Source organism: Tetrao urogallus (assembly GCF_951394365.1).
Source record: "Tetrao urogallus genome assembly, chromosome: 9".
Classification (NCBI taxonomy): Eukaryota; Metazoa; Chordata; class Aves; order Galliformes; family Phasianidae; genus Tetrao; species Tetrao urogallus.
In genome coordinates, this window is record NC_136822.1 from 22,746,233 (window position 1) to 22,766,544 (window position 20,312).

A 20,312-nucleotide genomic window follows, 5' to 3' on the forward strand; every position below is an offset into this window, starting at 1 on the left:
CCTCCCTCAGCGCCCATCCCTGCCCTCCTGAGCACACCCAGCACCGCGGGCAGCCTGTGCCCCTGCACCACTGCTCTGCCGGGGATCTGCGACATCTTCTGAAATCTGCGTGGTGAAAGCGTTTAGCTCATTTACTGGCAGAGGGACTTTACGTGCAGTAAGAACCCAGAACTCTTTTAAAGGGTTACTGCTCAGGTTGTGGATGCCCCATCCCTGGAGGTATCCAAGGCCAGGCTGGATGCTCTGGGCGGCCCAGTCTGGTGATTGGCAACATACACATAGCAGGGGGTTGAAACTAGATGGATCATTGTGGTCCTTTTCAACCTAGGCCAGTCTATGATTAGAGAACAATATTATTTTAGAAGTATATTTCAGTGTTTTGTTTTTTGTTTTTTTGTTTTTGTTTTTTTTTTTTCTTTTCTCTCCTTCTTCTTCTTTACAGGCTCTTTCTCAAACTGACCACACAATTTAGAACAAACTGGTCTTCAAAACCCTGCAGAATTACTTAGGATTCCTAACAGTGTCCACCAACACATCACTGAAGTTACATTAGAAGTTCCACTGTATCCGCTGTAGACAGCCAGGACACTGAACACGTCACTTTGGTCTGTTTACATCCTGGAATATTACAATTATGTCCTTGTATCAGTATGCACAAACACACTTGCCAAATGAACTCCGGTTACCCATCAATTAATTTCTGTTAAATAAGTGCTGAAAACCCCTGAGTGACGGATACAGGAAGTCAGCATCCCACCAACACCTGAAACAAGCTATGACCAGTTGCACATTGAGCAATTCCAATTAATCACAAAGTCTCCAGGGAATCCAAGAATGCCCATCCTCGAACTCTTAGTGTTTCTGTCAAGGCAGGTTTGGTTTCAATTTACTTATCATGAGCAATGCAGCAGCGAGACACGAGCTAGAAGGTTCATCCACAGACAGCACTGACCACAGACACTTCCAACTAGTTTAACTGGTTGCCACCCCTGCAGCTGGTGCAAGGCTGCACACACCGAACAACCGCTGTGATTTTCTGGCTTAGGAATGCTGAAAATTAATTTGTGCCAGGCCAAAAATGCCTGAAAAGGAACAAGAGGACTCTGTTTTGTTGCTCCTAATTGGCTGTATAAATACATGCCTATATTTCTGTGCTACTAGTCTAACATTCAGTGCTTGTAGGCACCTTGTTCCTGGTTTTCTATGCCCAGAGTAGAAAAATCTGGACATTTCCCAAATTGTGGATACCAGATACAACTTCGTATGCATACCTAAATATTTATGCTTAGAAATCTGTGACTTTTGCTCAAGGGTTTTAGCAGAGTAATTCTGTAAGTAAATGAATACCAAAGCACCTATGAGCATTCTAGTTCACTCCACCAGACTGACCTGATTCTTTGGTAAATCAATTTTTTCAAGCTGTTTCTCTGCTGAAAGTCCCAGCCTTGGAAATACCTTAAATATACAGTATTCTCCTTGTTTTCATGGCAAAAATACATAAAATGTAGGGCACGTATTGCTGGAATCTAGGCAGCTCATGATGTACAGTAATTCTAATGCGAATCTTCTCCCTGTTTTTTCCTGTGGTTTAAGAAAAACACAAAAGATCCAACAGCTAAAGAAAAATCAGAACCCATCCTAAGGGAAACACAATATTTGAAACAAGGAACCCAACAGAAGAACAGCCAGTCTGGAATGCAGGCGAGTATTCAAAAGAGTCTGGAAATCAAGATCTCAAGTATTAGAAACTTAATTACTCAAGTACTTCATTAGCATGCTTTCATCTTAACTCCGTTAATCATCAAGTAAACTTGGCAGGAAACTCCCAATACCAAATTGAGGTGTGTAGCATCACCACAGTTCATCCACAGAATAAAACTATCACAAATATAATACTTCAATACACACGGCTCCCAGCTGAGTCACACTGCGACCATCGCCAAGTCCCACGCAGGTTAGCAGAGATTTTGGTGAGCTGTAGCGTGCAGAAGCTAGGAAGACCTGGTGCCACATCACCCCTGGTGCACAAACTTTCTTCGCAGTTTTGAATCCACTCAGAACCAATGAAATCCACAGCAGATGCTCACAAGGCCTTACTGCATGACATACATACCAGCTCTTAGAACAGCCCAACAGCCCCTCAGCACCTCTTTGAGATTTGGGCTGGGAAAATGTATGATTTAGAAAAATAACTGTTTAGCACATCACCAATTTGACATCTACTCACTTAAAAATGGATGCTTTCATGAACTTGTGTAGTGCAACAGACACTGCTACTGCTCGGTAACAACACACAGGGACATCAGATTGACATCAGATTGCCTTCCAAAGACCGTGCACATTTAATCCAGAATTTCAGCCTTTACAAATGTGTGTTTTGTGCCCAATAGGTTACAAGACATGAAATCAGAGGTCAGCCCAAGCTGCGCGGGTACGGCTGCGTGCAGCCCAGAAGTACAGACTCGCCCAGGAGGCAGGGAGGAAAAAGAGAAGTAAATCTGAAGGTTAGGAGCCACTCTGCCCATGACAGACACTAACAGAAGGCTATTATTTTACCCATGAAACAGAAAATTTCAAGCAGTTCTCTCCCAGAGCACCCTGTCCCTGCAGGCATGCTCCTGTCTCACACCACAAACCCAAGATCCCTGTCCTCCCCAGGCCGTGTTCTGCAGGCCCAACACTGCTAGCCCTTGGTCACGTACACCTGCCTCACAGGAACGCACAGGAGGAGACTGTTCAGCACACAGGATGTCATGGACACACACATACAATAACCCTCAAACTGACTTTTGCTACAGGCCTGAAAAAAGCACACGTGCGACTTCTGATCACCTCCAGATTTCTAAAGAAATAGGCCTCTCCAGCAGGCCGGCCGTGACGTGCAGGGGCAGAAACACAACACAGCTGAGGAATTTAACAGAAGTCACGTAACAATACACAAAAAAAAACCCCAGAAAGATTCTGCTTTCACCCCCAGAATCCATCCATAGAACGCACATGTGAAAAGCACTTTCAGGATACCTATGCAAGACCTCTTTTGCATGTCAGCTCTCTGGACACACAAAAGCGAATACAGAGCACGCGTACCAGGTGGTGAAAGTGGCAAAGATAATTCTCTGAAATCATCCAAGTGCTCTGCCTCCAACTCAAAGTGCTCTTAAGTGTCTCTTCTGAATTAAGCATAAGGCTTAATTAAACTAAAATCTCTGCTAGACATTCATTGAAAAATTGGCTTCCAATGTTTGCCTCTGTCTTAAAGGAAAAAGGTCACATCCTCTTGCAAGAAACATTTCTGCAGCATCCTTACATTCTCTCCATCTTCTTCCTTTATTTCATTTGGTACTGCAACTCCAGTCTGAAAACCTCAGGAGAAATCAGCGCACCTGGACCAGAAGTGATGCTTTGACAAAACACGCAGTGCAAAGATGGAGGTGTGGAAAGCAGAACAGGTGTGCTACAAAGCATACAGGAATTGCACACTGAAGCAGGGAGCCAGAAGCAGGGCACAGCACTCCACAGGGCAAGGGGGCACCTGACAGCCAGCAGGCCAGGCCTCACCCCTCCTCACGGCACAGGTGCTGTAAGCCGCCTGGAGACAGCAAGAAGGCAAGGAACTGAAATGCTGGCTGCAAGCAGGGACGCACTGTGCCCCTGCCCCTGGACATGCACCTCCTGCTGCCTGCCCTCACTCTGCAGAACACAAGTGGGCACGCAGCTCACCGACAGCCGTGTGCCTCAGGAACATCCGCAGTGCAGAACTTTTAATGGCAAAACTGAGACTTCTTTCCAAACACCCACGCTGGTGTCCATATCTGCTAATCCTGCCTATTAATAACAGCAGGTCAAATGCAAGCATACACCTGCAGCTCAGTGCTTACGGTCTTACCTGTAACTCTAGCAAAATAACATGAATCTGTAGGTATTCACACTAATTATTTAATTGGTTTCACAGTAGCATGGTAGAAACAAAGTATAACACTGACATACCAGAGAGAAACTGGCAAAGGAATACCAATACAAATGCTGGCCTGCACCTTTCTCAATTCCCAATTCAAAGGGAAAACACTTCTTTGGTGGGTTGTTTTTCCCTGAAAGCTGATTAACGACCATCCTCACAAATAACCTCAAGCATCCCATTGCATCCTAGTGCCATAACACAAAAAGGCAACAACCCACCTGTATAAACAATGAATATACAGATGTTATAATTAAGAAATTAACAGGAAAATTAGGACAAACAGATTATCACACTACAGATGAATGGATGAAAAGCTTACCCTTGTCCTGGGCTCGCTGAGAAGACTCCAGGAGGAGCAATCTCCAAGAGAGACCCTTCCCCAGTGGCAGTCAGCTCTTAAATGGGCTCTAGGAGAGGCGCAGCCCAGCACAGAATTGCCTTCACCTGTGCTCCCAGGACTGACTCACGGCTCACCTCAGGTGGTCAATCAGAGGCTCAGGCCATGATTCAGCAGCTCCCATACACCACCAAAATCAGCGTCGCTGATCAGACTGTTTGCCAAGGGATTTCTTGCAGCAGAAACATCTGAAATTCATTACCTGGACTTTAGATCTATTCATTAGGCACTTTTTATAATGTTCCCTCAAAACCAAAGAATTTTGTAGAAGTAAAATGATTCTTAAATCACTAAAGCTGAAGTTACACGTCTGACACTCTCTAAAAACCTCCCTCTGCCCAGATTGTCAAAACAAAGCTTTGGACTCCGGACCACTTAGCCTTGTCTGAGCCCAAACTTCCCAAAGACCCAGATGCTGTGGAGATATTAAAGTTACTGCACAACAGCTGCTTCCAATCTTTTAAGACTTACTTGAACAGCTTACAAGTTCTAGTTAATTCACTTCTAATTTTACAGTCTTTTAGATAGGATCTAAGACACGTTAGATTTTGCAGATTAAGTATTTATCTATAGTGTTTGGTTTTTGCACAGTATGTCATCTACTTGAATCACCACGCTTGGCATCAACAATATTATACCAGCACCCAATGTTTTGGTTAGAGTACTCATACCCCCCAAAAATAAGACTGCTACAGAGAAATTTTAATGTCAGCATCTCTCGAGCAGTTCAGGTTTCACTGCGTGTTTTCTCCATGCAGTAGTGACAGTGTGCAGCACGGAGACCACAGAGGCTGAGGTCGCTGGTGCTAAGGATGAGAGTTTTGACTCCAGCCATGTCAGAAGAAACACACAAGCACACACCACACACAACCACTCTTCCTTGGGAAACACAGAGAGCTTCTCCATTACAGACTGGCACAGTGTGAGGAGTAGTTAAAGCCAAACCAAGGCGGCCCAGTGCTGCACCCCAGGTGTCTGGGCTCAGCTCACTCAGGCACCTTTAACTGTTTGAACCATCACTATTTCATCGCTCTCATACGTGTGCATATGTTTGTCAGAGTTCCTCACTTCCAAATAAAAGATTTTAGGAGTCAGGCAGATGCTGAATTCCTAAAAAATGAGATTTCAGACCACGATGTTACAGCAATATGACAGAAGAGCCTTTTTGACGTAGACGTTCTGTACGAAGCTATAAATGCTGCTGACGAGGCTCTGGGCTGTGAAGGCCATTACTGAAGACCATTCCACCTTTGACAGAGCGCACACACATCCTTGCTTCCAGAGCAGTCTCTCTTCAGCCCACGGACGGGCGCCGATGGCAGCAGTCCTCCAGGGCACAGCAAAGCTCTGCCACGAAGGCTCCCGGGCCGCCTGCTCTACTCGTGTGAGTCACAGGGCTCCTAATGGCGCGCTGCTCCAAACGCTTCCCATGGCCGCCCAGGGGAGCTGCCATTACTCTGAACAGCAGAGGATTCAAGGACGCCGCTCCTTTTCACACAAAGCTCTTGGAGAAAATGGAAGGTCTTGCATTTTGTCACTCCTCGAGGAAACGCGAAACTTAGCAACACCTGCACGCAAGGAGGATCCAGATGAAGAAGTCACAAAGAGCCAGCTGCCCTTTATTGAAAATAAATGCTCTTTGACAAAAGCCTGCCACACATTCTTTTGAGAGCAGCAGAACCTCCAGGAGTCCCGCAGCCAGAGCACTGAGCACCGCCCTCAGAACTGCGCACATCAACAGAGCCTGAGCACGGGGTTGGGAAGAACCACACTTGTATTTGCAACGAAGTCCGGAATACGGCATGGTTACAATCACAGAGACTGGGATTTCAAAGGCATGCTTTCTGGCGATAGAACAAGCTTGGATTTTTAAAAATACCATCATTATGTACAGCAAAATATGTGGTCATAAGACCAGCCTTAAACCAAGGCCTTGTTTATACAATTTCTGCACTGTCAGGAAGTATTCTGGCTGGGAATGTAATTTTTCTTCCAAATCGATTACATTTTTTGCAATTCTCACTGTGAAAAGAACTATATACCACCTTTGTATTGACACTGGTATAACATATTCCCACAGGGAAAAGGAATAAAAGAGTACCTTCATATTGATACAACATTTTTTTTCTAGTGTAGAAGCAAATATAGCTTTCATTATTCAGTCAAGTTAAAGCAGTGTGATTTTGTTTCTACTTGATAGACAAGGCCTATGTTTAACAAGCACCAGAACACTTCAGAGGATTTGGAAGATCAAGCACTGAGTTCTACTTTTGTGCTGTCCTCACCAAGGCATAGAGAACACTGAACACCTCAATACATTCAGAACTCCGTCAGACCCACGCCATGGTTTCTCTAATCCTTCGCCGTTTGACAAACACCCCTTTTTGGCAAGAATTAAGAGTAGAGCTACAAAAAAAGCCAGCACAGTCCAGAGTTTCCTTAGTTGCCTTCAGCTGCTCTGCCAGGCTAAGGAACACGGGACTCTGCGTCCCACCGTATGCTGCTAACATCCATTTGTACATTCCTCAATCACAACACGGGCAACAGGAAAACAGGAGGCACTATGAAACATGACAAATCTGCTGTGTGCTGCAGAGAACTGCTTTTACCAAGCTGAACGACTTGCTTTCAATACATCGATCTGGCACGAGGCCGGTTAGGTGCTGAACACTACACAGTCTCACTGAATTTAAGGCAAACGTTGACCATCGCAATAGCTGAGATGTGAATTTATGGCAAATTTTCTTCCGTAAACTTCAGTGCAAGATATGCCTGCAGTCAAGCTTTCTTTCCAATGCATCATTCCTGTTAAAAGAAGCCCCTAATACTTGGCATCCAATTTTTTAGTAGGTATTGGATGCTGCTAAAATCAATACCCAATCTTCAACTAAAACATAAAATTGTAATTTTAATGTCAATCATTGGGGTGAATTTAACAAAAGCCACTTCTGCCAGCGCTGAAGCAGAAAGCTTTCCTACTTAAAAGAAGAAATGATCAGATCAATGTTGGGCATCGAGGCAGCCAGATCGCGCCAGCCTAACTGAAAACCCTTCATGCAGCACTGCTCAATTTCTGCTTTCACGCAGTAAGACAATTTCAAGTTTTCTCGGCAGGGAGAGAAAGCTGCACTTTTTGTGTGCTAGTCTTTGAAGAGGAGCTAAGAGAGAAAGGTAAAGGAGATCAGCAAAGCCCAGGTGCCCCAGCTCACTGAAGGTACAGCGTCCTCCCACCCCGCTCCCTCTTCAAATCAGGAAACCACAATTTCCAGGCATTAAAATGCAAAGAGATGAAAAGCGGAGACGTCATAAATAACTTTCAGACTCTTGCTCTACCAAACCAGGCCGCCCATAGCGAAGAACAGGGTGCTAACCTTCCGAGACACTGCTGTTACAGCACAGGGCTTCCTACAGCTGCCCGCTGCACGCAGCACTCCGCTCCGGCTGCCTTCACACAGGACCGGGACCCAAACACAAGTGAAATTCTGTCTTACTGTTCCACTGGCAATTCAGTCATCTTGGGCTTCGGCATTTGGCCGTTTTGTTTAAACACCATCCTCAGCTAAATGAAGCCCCTCACACCCTTCTTACTGTGACTATGCTATGAACCAGGATTAACAGCCGATGTAATTAACCTTTAACAATTAACGTTTGTTCCACGTAGTACACAGAAGCGCACAAAGTTGTTTTCTAAAAAACAGCATTTGTATTAAAATTCTTAAAATGGATAGACATCTCTTAACTGCAGGTCTGGAATCAAAAGGACAGGTGTTAGAATTTTCTTGGTATGTTGCAATGTTGAGATTTCTTCCGCTGCTGGCTGGAGGTTCACCCCACACAACAATCATCATAAAACACAAAGAAGGAGGCGGAAAAAAAAGCCCACCAAGTCCCAAAATGCTGAATTCTCACAAATTTGAAGTAAATGAAGGCCAAACTTGCAAGACGTGGAAATTACAGCTAAAAGGCTCGGGTGGAAACAAGAAATAAATCCCACCAACAATGGGCCCTTTTGTCCTGGCCTGTTCGGCACGATTACTGAGAGGGAACTGCGTGTGGGTTCCGAGTGGCAGAGAAGGGGATTCTGCGGCGCTCACAGGTTGGCACCGGCCGGCACGGGGTGCGGGGAAGGCACTGCGGGCACGGGGTGCGGGGGGGCCGTGCCGCTCGGAGCGGGGCACTGCGGGCAGCGCCGACCCAGACAGAGCCCGGGAAGGAAGGAACGCCCCTCTCACCCACCGGAGGGGGGGGATAAAATAACGAAATCACACACGCACGCACACCTAAACATTGTGCAGACTTGTAACGTTTTCACAGCTGATCGCAAAAAAAAGAACCATTAAAAAATAACGCCCTGCCAATCTCCTGCGGACCCCCCGGGATACAGCAGGTCAACAAAATAGGGAATCCTTTCACAGGCGGTCGCGCCGCCCCGCGCTCCGTCCGGTCCCGGTCCGGGTGGACGCGCCGCTCCCCGCGCCGCGCTCCACCTTGCATAGCGTGTCGGGGCGCCCGGCCGGCCCCGTTACGGCCGCGGCCCGGAGCGGAGCAGCGCGGCGGGGCGGGCGGGAGGCGGCGCCCCGTGCCCGGCCCGGGCGGTGCGGGGCCGCGTCCGTCCCCGCGGGCGCTCAGAGGATGGCGCAGGCGGCGCAGCAGGGCTCGTCCCCGCCGGGCTGCGCGGCGTAGTTCATCTGGCGGACGATCTCGGCGAACAGCTCGTCCACCGAGGCTTTGTGCTTGGCCGAGGTCTCCATGAAGGGGCAGCTCCACTCCTCGGCCAGCGCCTTGCCCTCCCCGAAGGACACCTCCCGCTCGCCCTCCAGGTCCACCTTGTTGCCCACCAGGATCATGGGCACCCGCTCGTACCGCTTGACGCGGATGATCTGGTCCCGCATGGGCTTTATGTCCTGGAAGCTCTGCTGGTTCACCAGGCTGTACACCAGGATGAAGCCCTGCCCGTTCTTGATGTAGAGGTCCCGCATGGAGGCGAACTGCTCGGTGCCCGCCGTGTCCAGGATCTCCAGCACGGACGGCGAGGAGTCCACCTCGATCTCCTTGCGGTAGAAGTCCTCGATGGTGGGGTCGTACTTCTCGATGAACGAGCCGGTGACGAACTGCACGGTGAGGGCGGACTTGCCCACGCCGCCCGAGCCCAGCACCACCACCTTGTACTCCCGCATGGCTCCGGAGCGCCTCCCGCGCGGCGCCGCCGCTCTCCGCCCGCCCTCGCGGAGGGAAGGAGGGCCGCTCCCGCCGGCCGCTCTCCGGCGCCGGGGCGGAGAAGGGGCGGCCGCGCCTCGCGGAGCCGCGCCGGGCGAGCCCCGCCGGGCAGCGCCGCGCCCCGGGGAGGGGCGGGCAGCGGGGCCTGCGCGGAGAGGAGGGGAAGGGGCGGGGAGCGCCCCGCGGAGCGGCCCTCCGCCCGCGGCCGTCCGTCATTGGCGGCTTCGGAGCACGGCTCCGCCCCGCCGCCGCCGCCGCTCCGCTCGGAGTGCGGGAATGGCGGCTCCTGCCCGCCCGCCCCTTGTGGGCGGTGCTGCCCGGCTACCGGCCCGCCAGCCCGCCGCCGCTATCGGCCCTGCGCGGGGCCGCGTGCTCCCGTTGCTCGTGCCGGGGGGGCGGCTCCTCGGGCACCGGCGCTCTTCAGGGCGGCTTGCGGTGTCCCGAGCCCCGTTAGATCCGCCCAGGCCCGGAGCGGCGCTGGCTGTGGGCGGTCGCTCCCCGGTGCCGGAGCGTCGTGCCTCACTGTGCGCGTCCTGAGGGCTGAACGCCGCTCACGGCGAGCCTTGTGCGCCCCCCCGTGCGCCCCCCTGTGCGCCCCCCCTGTGCGCCCGCCGCGCTGCCCTGCAGCCCCGCACGCCCCGGCCGGGCGCGTTGAGTGGCGGGCGCTGCCTGCTCGCCTCTGTTCGTATGGGGCTTCCTTGCACTTTCTGTCCAGAGGAAGTTCCTTTCAAGGAAATCCCGCCGGTTATTTTGGCACGGCAAGCTTTTGCATTTACATCCCACCCGGTTCCTTACGGTTCTCAGCCTTTATTCAAGTGTTTGCAACGTGTGGCTCTTTCTGATTGCAGCCTGATAGCTGATGCCACTGGAGCACGCCAGTGGGTGATACAGGCCATGGGAGGCAAAGTACCCCAAATAAATCATCAGCTGCACGCTGTTGTCACTGAACAGTGCTGCGTCCATCTGTGGGTCAGTGCCACACCTCTAGCCAGGAGCTCACACCAAACCCCTCTGCTGTTGTTCATGTGCGTGTTTGCCAACCATGAGCACAGAGCTGCATTCCCCCAGCCCTGCTGTGCCATCCGTGGCTGCTCAAACCGCTCCTGCTGCCAGCACCGCCCAGTGCTGTGCTGCGGCTGCAGATAAGGGTTGCCGCATTCACCCAGGATAGAAGCAAAGTGTCGGGCTGCAGCCTGCTTCAAGAGGTCACGCACCTGAAACCCAGTGCTCTCCTGCTCGGTCTGTGGGAGCAGGTCGTGTCCCATGTCTGCTGGGATCCCCCAGCTCTGCCAGGCCACTGCCTGGTTCCCCAGGTGCGCGCTCACCTGCAAGCGTGGACTGCAGGTTGGTCCTAGGCTACACCTGCAGAGCTGTACAGAGCAACCTGGAGATGGATGGAATATTTTAGAGTCAAAGAATCACAGAATGGTTTGAGTTGGAAGGGACCTCTGAGGGCCGTCAGTCCAATGCAATATGGGGACACCCAGAGCTCCTTCAGGATTCACAGCCCATCCAGTCTGCAGGGTGTCTGCAGGCTGCAATGCAAAGACCAAATCATGTTCTGCTGACTCATTTCGCTTGCAGTGCTATGAAGTTTTGGGAACAAATGTGTTTGTTGACTTCCACCTTCTCTATAACAAACCCACACATAAGTTACCTATACTACATTTTCTAACATGGCAGGAACAGCTTTTATAAAGACCAGATAATTATGATGCTGGATTGAATCAGCCCATCAAATCCCAATTCACTATTGAGTTGTGGTTGTTTTTTGGTTGTTATTGTCTTTTTGTTTGTTTGTTTTTAGTGACAATAAAATTTCAGTATCTACTTTTTCATTCTACGCAATACTATTGATTGTTGTTACTTCTGAAGAAGAAAATGCTCTGTGTTCAGAGCAAAACCTGTTCTTTATGCTGTCGGCATCTCAGAAATGTCACGTATAAATCAGCATAAAAAGCACAGACGTGATTGGTAGGCAGTTTACCATACAGTATTTACATCTACAGCTGGCTTTTGCTGTGTGGAGTAACCCTGCTCACTCGGTAAGCCAGCAGACAGGTAATGCTTATTTCTCTGCATGATGTAGAAGATCAAGCCGTTAGCTTTTCTGTTTGTCCATACGAGTATCAGCGTCACACGGCTCCAAAGCAGTGCTGGTTGCTCTTTTTAAATTTCCCCCAAATCTATTTAATCATAGGTAAAGACTAAATCAACAACTCATATCAAACTGTGAACTGCAGTGCCATGAAAGTTCATCAGCGCCTGATGACATCAAGCTGTCTGAGCACAGGTACAACCATCCAGCCAGCTCCCCTGTGCTCCTCTTGGAGGAGACGTAGCCAAAGCGCTCACACACACAGCATTGCCCCCACCAGGGTCAATGTCAACAACGGGATGCATAACCTGACAGCTAATTAAGTACAACTGAGCTCGTCTGGGACGAGCGAGATGTGCTCTGCTGAGCTGGAGTTGGTGTGCTTCTGAACGTCAGAAGGCCTGAGCTCTGTGAATGAACCAGAGCCAGAACCTGCAGGAAATGCCCCGGTTGGTTAAAACAGACCCTCTGAAAACGCGCTCAGAATTCGGTGTGTGTAAATGTGGTTGTATCTGAAACTCCTTAAAGCTCAAGCGGCAAGAGATGAGAGCCTTCGTTCAGGCTTTCTTTGGCTTCTGACAGCGGCTGCTCATTTAAAACATTTTTATTAATACACAGGAAACGCTTCTGACTGAATGAGTTCATCTGAGATCACAGTGCTCTGCCACTGACTGGGTGGTGGAACTGAACTGTAAACTACAAACAATACTGAACATATTTTGATATTCAAGCTTAATGAGGTAGTAGTGATTTTAGTGACAATTTTGTAACACGTTTTTAGGCAATGATTTTCCAGGGAAGAGGCAGCTCCGTACATATTTTTCCTCCTTTCCTCCATGGCAATGTGACAAAATGACTTCATGCCCTTTTTTGCCCTCAGTTACACAGTAATAGTTTTTAGATCCATGGTGTAAACAGGCCCTGCAACAACCACCAACTGATCTGTGGCAGGAATAAACCCTTCTGTTGTGGGTTTTGTTAAATGCTTATGGGCCACTGGGGCCGAATACAAAGAACTGAAGAGGGAATCGGTACCGCAGGGGCTGAGGATGCCTGAATTCAGCTCTGCTGTTGGTAAAACCCCACAGCAGTCCTGGTTGAAGAGCACTGTGCAGAGCCATTTCACCGCCCGACAGCTGAACCGTTCCCTGGACATATCAGAGATCTGTTTCTTTTCACTTAGGTTGTGACTTAAAAGGCTCATAATCCAATATAGAACAGTCGAACTGAGAGGATTTGGAATCATTTGGGAAGAGCTGCTATTCTCCCACTCCCATACAGCCAATATGTAACACAAGTATTAGCAGTGTACTGTAAGTAAAGGGAGAATACTGATTGAGGGAAGCTAAGAAGATGAAATAATCTCCAAAAGTTCAAAGTACAGAATTACGCTAAGTGTTTTCTGGCATTGGACAAATCTGGAGAAAATGTTCAATGTTTATTCATTTTGAATATATGAATGTGAATGATCTGTGGGCCTGAACTAGTTTTCAATTCAGTGGCATACAGAAGTCTTCATTGCGGATTCACCGGCTGTTTGACTGCACATTGCTTAGGGAGCGGAGGAAGGAGAAGATGACCTTCTGAGCACAGATGTGTAAGTGTTCACACTTTAAAGTATTTGCCATTTTTAATAATGATTTGGAAAATGGTACAATTTTTAAGATTCTGTGTGCTCAGTAATACCTCCCCTCACCCCTCTGTTAGCTGTGAGTGGCTTTGGTTGGTATTCAGTTATGCCTGTCACAGTAATGTCTAATACTATTAATACTGTCATTCAATGCGCCTCTTTTGCTCTGGAACAACGTCTTCAATTCTCCTTATCCAAACTGGATTGCTCCCCTTGAACGGTGGTCCTGCACTCAGCACTGTGCAGCAGAGATGCTCGGCCCTTAAAACCTGCTGCCAAACTTTAACCAGAAGTCAGCAAGAAAGATTTACACGGCGGGTATGAATTTGTTTTAGGAATAGCAGTGGAAGCTGCTGACTGCTTCTGAGCGTGTGACCACATCCTGGCAATGGGTGATTGAAGATCTCTTTTATCCTATCTCTACTTCTCCACTTTCATCCTTCCTCTTTCCAATAACAGGAAGTCAGAGTGCTGATCAGAAGGCGGTGCAACAGATTGCTGTAATAACGCATGCTGCTCTCCTGCTCTCCCCCAAAAATGTGCAAACAGTGGACATGTTGGTGTCCTAGTTATGGGATTGTCAGTAACTTTGCACTTGTTTTCCCACAGAAGGTTCATATTTAAGAAAGAAAAGAATAGAAAAGAACTTTCAAATTCTTCACAAAAAATAAACTGGCATTCCAAGAGAATTTAAATTAGCAATAGTTAACTTGTCTACACCTTGAGTTACTCCAGTAATTCTGAGTGTGAACAGATATCTAAAACAAGGCTGCCTAATTTCTGTTTATCTTTATCCTGTGATATAAACTACTCTTATTCTAAATCAAGATGCCCACACGTGGAGCTAAATGAAGTAGTCAATTAGGGTAATTCCACGGGTAGAGTCGTTTTATTGTAAGTGAAACCGTTCCACCAGTTCCACCCAGATAATCAGAAAGAAGCTGATCAGACGGATCGCACGGTGACTCTGGGCAAAGGTTCTGCCTGATGCTGCAGCGCCAGGCAGTGCAGCGGCGCCAGCTGCTTTCTGCCCTGACTCACCCAGCAGAACAGTTCCCCTCCGCCCGCTCCTTGCTGAGCAGGAGGGGCTCTGTGCCCTGTCCTGCTGCCTGCCTGTGTGAGCAGGGCCAGACGCAGCTTTGGGAAATGAGGCCTGGCTGGTGCTACCTGCTGCAAAAGGAACTCGTACAGATGGAATAGCCGCGTCTCGGTTTCGTGAGATAGTAACAGCTACCAATGAACGTGAGGAAATAGTAATTGAAGTTAATCTGTAGAAAAGAAAGGTAGTTTTCTCCAACAGAAGTTCTGCCAGAGATCAGTGCTGTAAATACAGCCCATGCTGCCACAGCTCTCTGCACAGGGCCTCATTAGAACTGATGCAATGATGCCGGCTTAGCTTCCTGCCTTCCGTTTCTTGTTTGTATCCCACTCATAGATACGATGTTTCTAGTAAAAGCATGCATAACACATCAAAGCTCAGGTCTATTTCTACAGTTCTTCATCAAATATCAGTCCTCTTTTAGGGCATTTGCCTCTGAAGCATCTTAAATATGAGGTGGTGAGGACTGGGGTTTTACCACGTGAAACCAAGACAGAAGGCTTATCTGTCAGTGCGTGCAGCAGGCAGGCTGCAGGAGGTGTGCTGAAAAACGGCTTGTGGAGCCACGAATGTAATCTTGATAGCACCTGTATGGAAATGGAGCTATTGTATGTTAATGGAAATGGTATCATCAGCATGAACCGAAACTGATGACTAATTTCGAAAATAAACTTCCTGTCTGCAGCAACTGCCCTTTTTGTTGAAAAATGCGTTTTCCTCGACCTCTGGCCTGGTGTCACACTGCAGAACAAACTCTGCTGGCAATAAACAGCAGCGAGTCAAAATGTGGAGAGTTTTCCCCCTTTAACTAGTTGAATTTGTTTCTTCTTCCCTCACCTGACCAGGAAGAAGGAGCTTCTCCTAGCAGACACTTGTGGTCACATGGCAGGGAGGCACGAGCCCTGTTTCGTAAGAGAGGTGGGAATTTCCAGAAGTCCTGAGGAAGCAGGAGGCAGGCTGTCGAGAACTGTCGACACGGCTTATCTGCTGCCTCAGACCGGTGATGTGAAATTATGGCTGTAATTATTGGGAGCCACTAAAGTCTGGGGATTTCTTACCCTGGTAACGGTGAGAAGAGCACACACTCATCTGAAAAAAGGAGTGTATCTGTGGATGGAGGTGTAGCAACAGCACATAAAAAGGTTTTCATTTTGGGGGTGTTTATTGTTTATTGTTGGTTGGAAAAATAAAATGCCAAGTTAGGAACAGTGATTGTGACAAACTGGATGGAGATGTGGAAGAATTTCACGTATTCTACCTGCAGAAACATTGACATAAATTCACATCTGACCCAGTAGATCAATGCGGATCTGCCAACTGACTCATTGTTCTCAGCCCTGTGTTAGCATACCCCATCCTTTAGGCTCCTGAGCCAAATCAGATAGTACTGAAAAAGGCTTAAAATAGCATTTCTCTGATGGCTGCTGAAGACAAGCTGCAGTTTGTCTCTCCAGGTTTAACAAGGATTGTACAATAGTCAGTGAGCTGTCAAAGCTTTAAAGCCATACAAATGCACAGAGTACATTTGCCTGCTTTCCTAAAAAATATATTTTTAATTCTTATTCATGGTTGGGAGAATCAGTGGTAAGAGCTGTGCAGGATGGAACGCTGACACAGAGCGTGTTTTTCTCTCTGAATCTGTCTGCACACAATTTTATCAAGAACAACATTGCTAGACTTGCAGAAGCTCACAAAAAATTGCACCCATTTTAAGGCACTTATACAAACACATCAAATATTTACAGCTTTACAGTACAGCCCTTTGGGAAGCTGAGCGTCTCTAGCTCTCATGAAGGCAGGGAAACCTTGCACCCTCAGCCTTACTCTGACTGAGTCCTGGAGACTGCAAGAGGAAAGAAATTAAGCTAGACGAGGGGACCTGCCTGCTCCATTGAGCTCATTTTGCAGTGCACAGGCAGACTGCAAGCTCAGCGAATCTCTGCAAGCTATGTGGCCATATGGGCAATGGCAGTTTATGAAACAACTGTGCCAAATTTGGCAGTGTTTCTAATGGCCACATGGCAGGTCAGTGAGAACCATTTCAGTGCCAGTTGCATAATTTCACTCTTCAGTCACCCGAGAAGAATACATAAGGCAAGATCTTAGAAAGGATGGCATTTGTTTCAGCACGGAAACCAACGCTGTTCTTTGTAAAGTGCACACACTTCCTCTGTAACCAGCAAAGTTCTTTGCTGCATCTTAGGTGATTGATAACATTTAAGCGTAGGTGTCAGTTGCTATTATTTGCATGTGTACAGCCCTGTGTTTGAATATTTCTATGTACATCTTGGGTAAACATATCAACAATGGAGCATTTTTTTAAGAAAACCAAGGCACGTGACAGGCTCAGACTATCTATTTCAGCCTCAGTAAACTTCAAATCTCTCAAAGTTCTCCACAGGAACAAAACATGACTTTTCCTGCACATTGTAAGAGGCCAGCTGCTCACAGCTCCTGCTGGGTTGTTTCTGTCTGGTCAGGGTCAGAGGGCTGGCTGCTGGCCGTGCCATCAGTGCACTCACCAAACACTCCTTCATCTTCCCAGGCCTGTGGCTGCCGGGCCAGATTACCACAAATGTGGGAGCAAACCAAGTCTTGCGACACCTGGCCTCTGCAGATAACCCCACCCAGCCTGACTCCAGGCCGAGCCGCCGCACATCAGCAGCCTCTGCTCTACTGACGGATGACCTCATGAGAACGAAGAGATAAGATGGGATGTTGATTCTGCTTGATCTGTAAGCCATGCTCGATGCTGTCTGTCCAGGCAGCAGGAATGCTGATGTGACCACACGCTTTAGAGAACGCATGTGGAAGCGGTGATGGTCACCACCACCAGCCACTGGCTGCTCCTGTGGGCTCTGAGCCCCAGTGCCGTGCTCCTGGTGCTGCAGGACACCCTGTGTGTTTCTGGCTGTAACTGCAGCAGTCAGGACAAAATATCATCACTCGCTGAATCAGGACGTATTTATATCCATGGACACTTTGTCATCAGCGGGTTCAGTATGAAGGAACTGCTGTTCAACCTGTGCCAGTAAAACACGCCCCGGGCCAGACCGCTCACATGGGAAAGAGCACAGGGCTTACCTGAGGAATGTGTGGATGAAAGTACAGTAACATAGCAGGAGCTGATCCATAGTAAACAGGAAATGTACGTGAGTTACTTTATGTACAGGATGTGTATCCCCAGGATAGAACTGAGCTCTGCTTGTTTGTCCCACTCATAAACAGCAAACACAATATCTGCTCCCAGCATCTACCCCTATCAGGTTTACTCATGCTTCTGCTCATCTGGGTGGGTTCTGACTGTTCAGGAAGGGGTGAACTTTGAGGATCTCCCAGGATGAATGGAGCAGATGAGATGCTATCCCTCAAGCATAACATAATGTAAAAATGGTCAGAGAGGTTCAGTTTTCAACCGCCCTCCACTTTTGCTTCGGCATCACCCTACTAGTGAAGCCAGAAGGCTGCTGCACCGTGTGAGAAGATTCTTTTTGTGTAAGAGCAAATTAAAACTTACAACTAAATGCATCATTAAGTTTGACATGCAAGGCACAAATGTTGGACAGCTATCCAATTTATCAAAGCCACTTAAAATTCTGATTCTCTTCTCCAGCATGCTCATAACCATCGTGATAGCAGCAGCAAATTTTGCATTTGGACTTTTAGTGTTAAAACTACATTACAATTTTTTTTTTATCTCTTCTGGTTTTACGGCAGACAATTGATAACTACTCTGAATGCAATAAAGGAACGTCATCATGGTTTTCTTCCTAGAAGCAGAGGATGTGGGAAAAGCTTTTCCACAGTCCAGAACACATCACAGCCACTGATTTCCATTTCTTCTAACAAAAGGAAGACTGAGTACACCGTGGTGTGGTTTGTTCATAGCTAGATCTGGATTCACGTCCATTTCTTATCAGGTTGTTCTCTTCCCGATCCTTTCACAGACTGTTTAATGAAGCGCTGTGTGCTGATGCTGGGGTGACTAACTAATGCAAACATATGCATAAGAGTCAGTTTTGGTTTCACTGTGGACTAATCTCTCAGTATCTGTCTTTGTACAGCAAACAACAAACATCACAGTTTAGATGGGATTGATTCCTTCTGCAAACAAATATAAGTAACTGCTCTTGTGAGAACAGGAGAGTAAACTCTGTGGAACCTTCATGGCTGCACTGACAAATCAATTAGAAGCCTTTCAGCGTTTCATTTTTTCTGACAGGAGCACTCAGCATTGCAGGGCTTAGCACCTGAAGCAGGAGGACCGTGGGGCTGATGGGCAGCAGCAGCATTGGGGGCAGGGCTTTGGATCCCACCACAGCAGGGACTGAGCAGCAGGGCCCGGTGACAGTGCTGGGGTGCCTGGGAGCGTGGTCCCTGGCATTTAAGAAGTGTGTGTCAAGTTTGCTTGCTCTCTGCCAGATCCACAGCTGGTGGGAAAGGTGCTGAGCTGACCCAGCCTGGCTGCAGCCGAGCCTTATGGTTTTCTGAACAAACTGGTAACGCTGAGATAGAATCACAGAGTCGCTCTTTTTGTCTGAAGTCTCTGGCCTGCACTGGGCACTGCTGGGCACAGCAGGGCTCAGTCCTCCTGCACTGCCCTGCGGGGACGCGTGGATGTGGAGGGGCAGCTCGGCGCTGGTCCTGGCCATGCCTGGCCCACAGGCTCCAACCGTTCGGCATGCGGAGCTTCGTTAAGTACACGGTCTCAGAATTAGGACATCTATTGCTTAATTAAAGTGTTGTGGCTGTTGGAATAGATGAAGTGCTACATAAACGCTGAGTACGATTCAGCTGCCAGTAGCTGAACGTAACTTATGCTTCACACGGACTTTGGGATAAGAAATTCCATAACATTTTGTAAAATGGCTTATGCATTCCCAGTAATTTTACATAAGCTCTATTCATGGTGTCCACTGACTGGAAACAATATATGTGATTCTTCTACTCAGACTACTTAATTCAGCAGATAACCGCTGCTGCTCCGTAGCTCGTGGATTAGAATTTAAGAGAGCAGCTGAGGCATACATTAGAATTCGATTAATGACAAAGGAACCGTTTCAGAAAACAGAGGGCGTGCTGTCCGCTCGGCTCAGCGCAGAGCACAGAGTCACAGTGACCACTTCCAGCCCAGTGCAAAGCGGAGCCGAGCACAGCTCTGGCGCGGCGGCATGAGGATGGCCTGGAGCAGCAGCAGGGCACAGGGCCTGGAGAAACGTGTTGGTGGTGCCTGGAAGGGAGGAGAGGTGACACTGCTGTGCAGGGTGACTGCGGAGTGCAGCTGAGCGCAGTGATTGCCAACATTTTCAAAGAAAATAAACCTGAATTCTGATAAAAGAATTGTCTAATATTGTCTGAAACTGACTCATCCAGACATGGAGTAACAGAACGGGCGTTCCTTGTTCATCGTTTTGGCCAAAATCCACAGACTACACTCAGAGCTGTGAAATCAGAGCCCGTGATTGATGGCACTAGTTACATCCTGATGTGCTTGCTCCCTTGCTTTCCTGTTTTTCGCTTGCTTGAGGTGGATCCAGCAACGGCCACTAAAGGCTACAGAGAAGCTGTGTTGGGTAGCTGTGCTGCTTCAGGGACTTGAAGGCAGGGATCTGCCTGGGGGCAGCTCGGTCAGGGCTCAGTCTGCTGGAGGACCAGGCCGGAGCTGCTCGTGCTCCTCTGACATCCTCTCTGTGAGCAAAAGCTGCCCAGGGCTGTGAGAGTGCTTTGTGCCCACAGCACAGCAGCAGCACGGCGAGGGCAGTCCAGCATGCTGGGTCTTTCCAGCAAGTTTCATGAAACACAAACTACTTTACCAGCTCCTAGTGGACACGAATGACTCACAGGGTTGGGAACAGGATTAGGTCATTGGTTCAGAACCAGTTCAGGGCCCATATCCTGTAACCTGATACACGG

At 48.4% G+C, this 20,312-nt stretch overlaps 1 protein-coding gene across 1 annotated transcript; it reads right to left on the reverse strand.

Moving 5' to 3' along the window:
* Positions 1-8,980: 8,980 nt before the first annotated feature.
* Positions 8,981-9,532, reverse strand: RAP2B (RAP2B, member of RAS oncogene family; the record flags this gene model as incomplete). Its single annotated transcript, XM_079539754.1, has 1 exon — positions 8,981-9,532. One exon carries the CDS (start codon positions 9,530-9,532, stop codon positions 8,981-8,983), a length of 552 nt encoding a protein of 183 aa, XP_079395880.1.
* Positions 9,533-20,312: the final 10,780 nt, after the last annotated feature.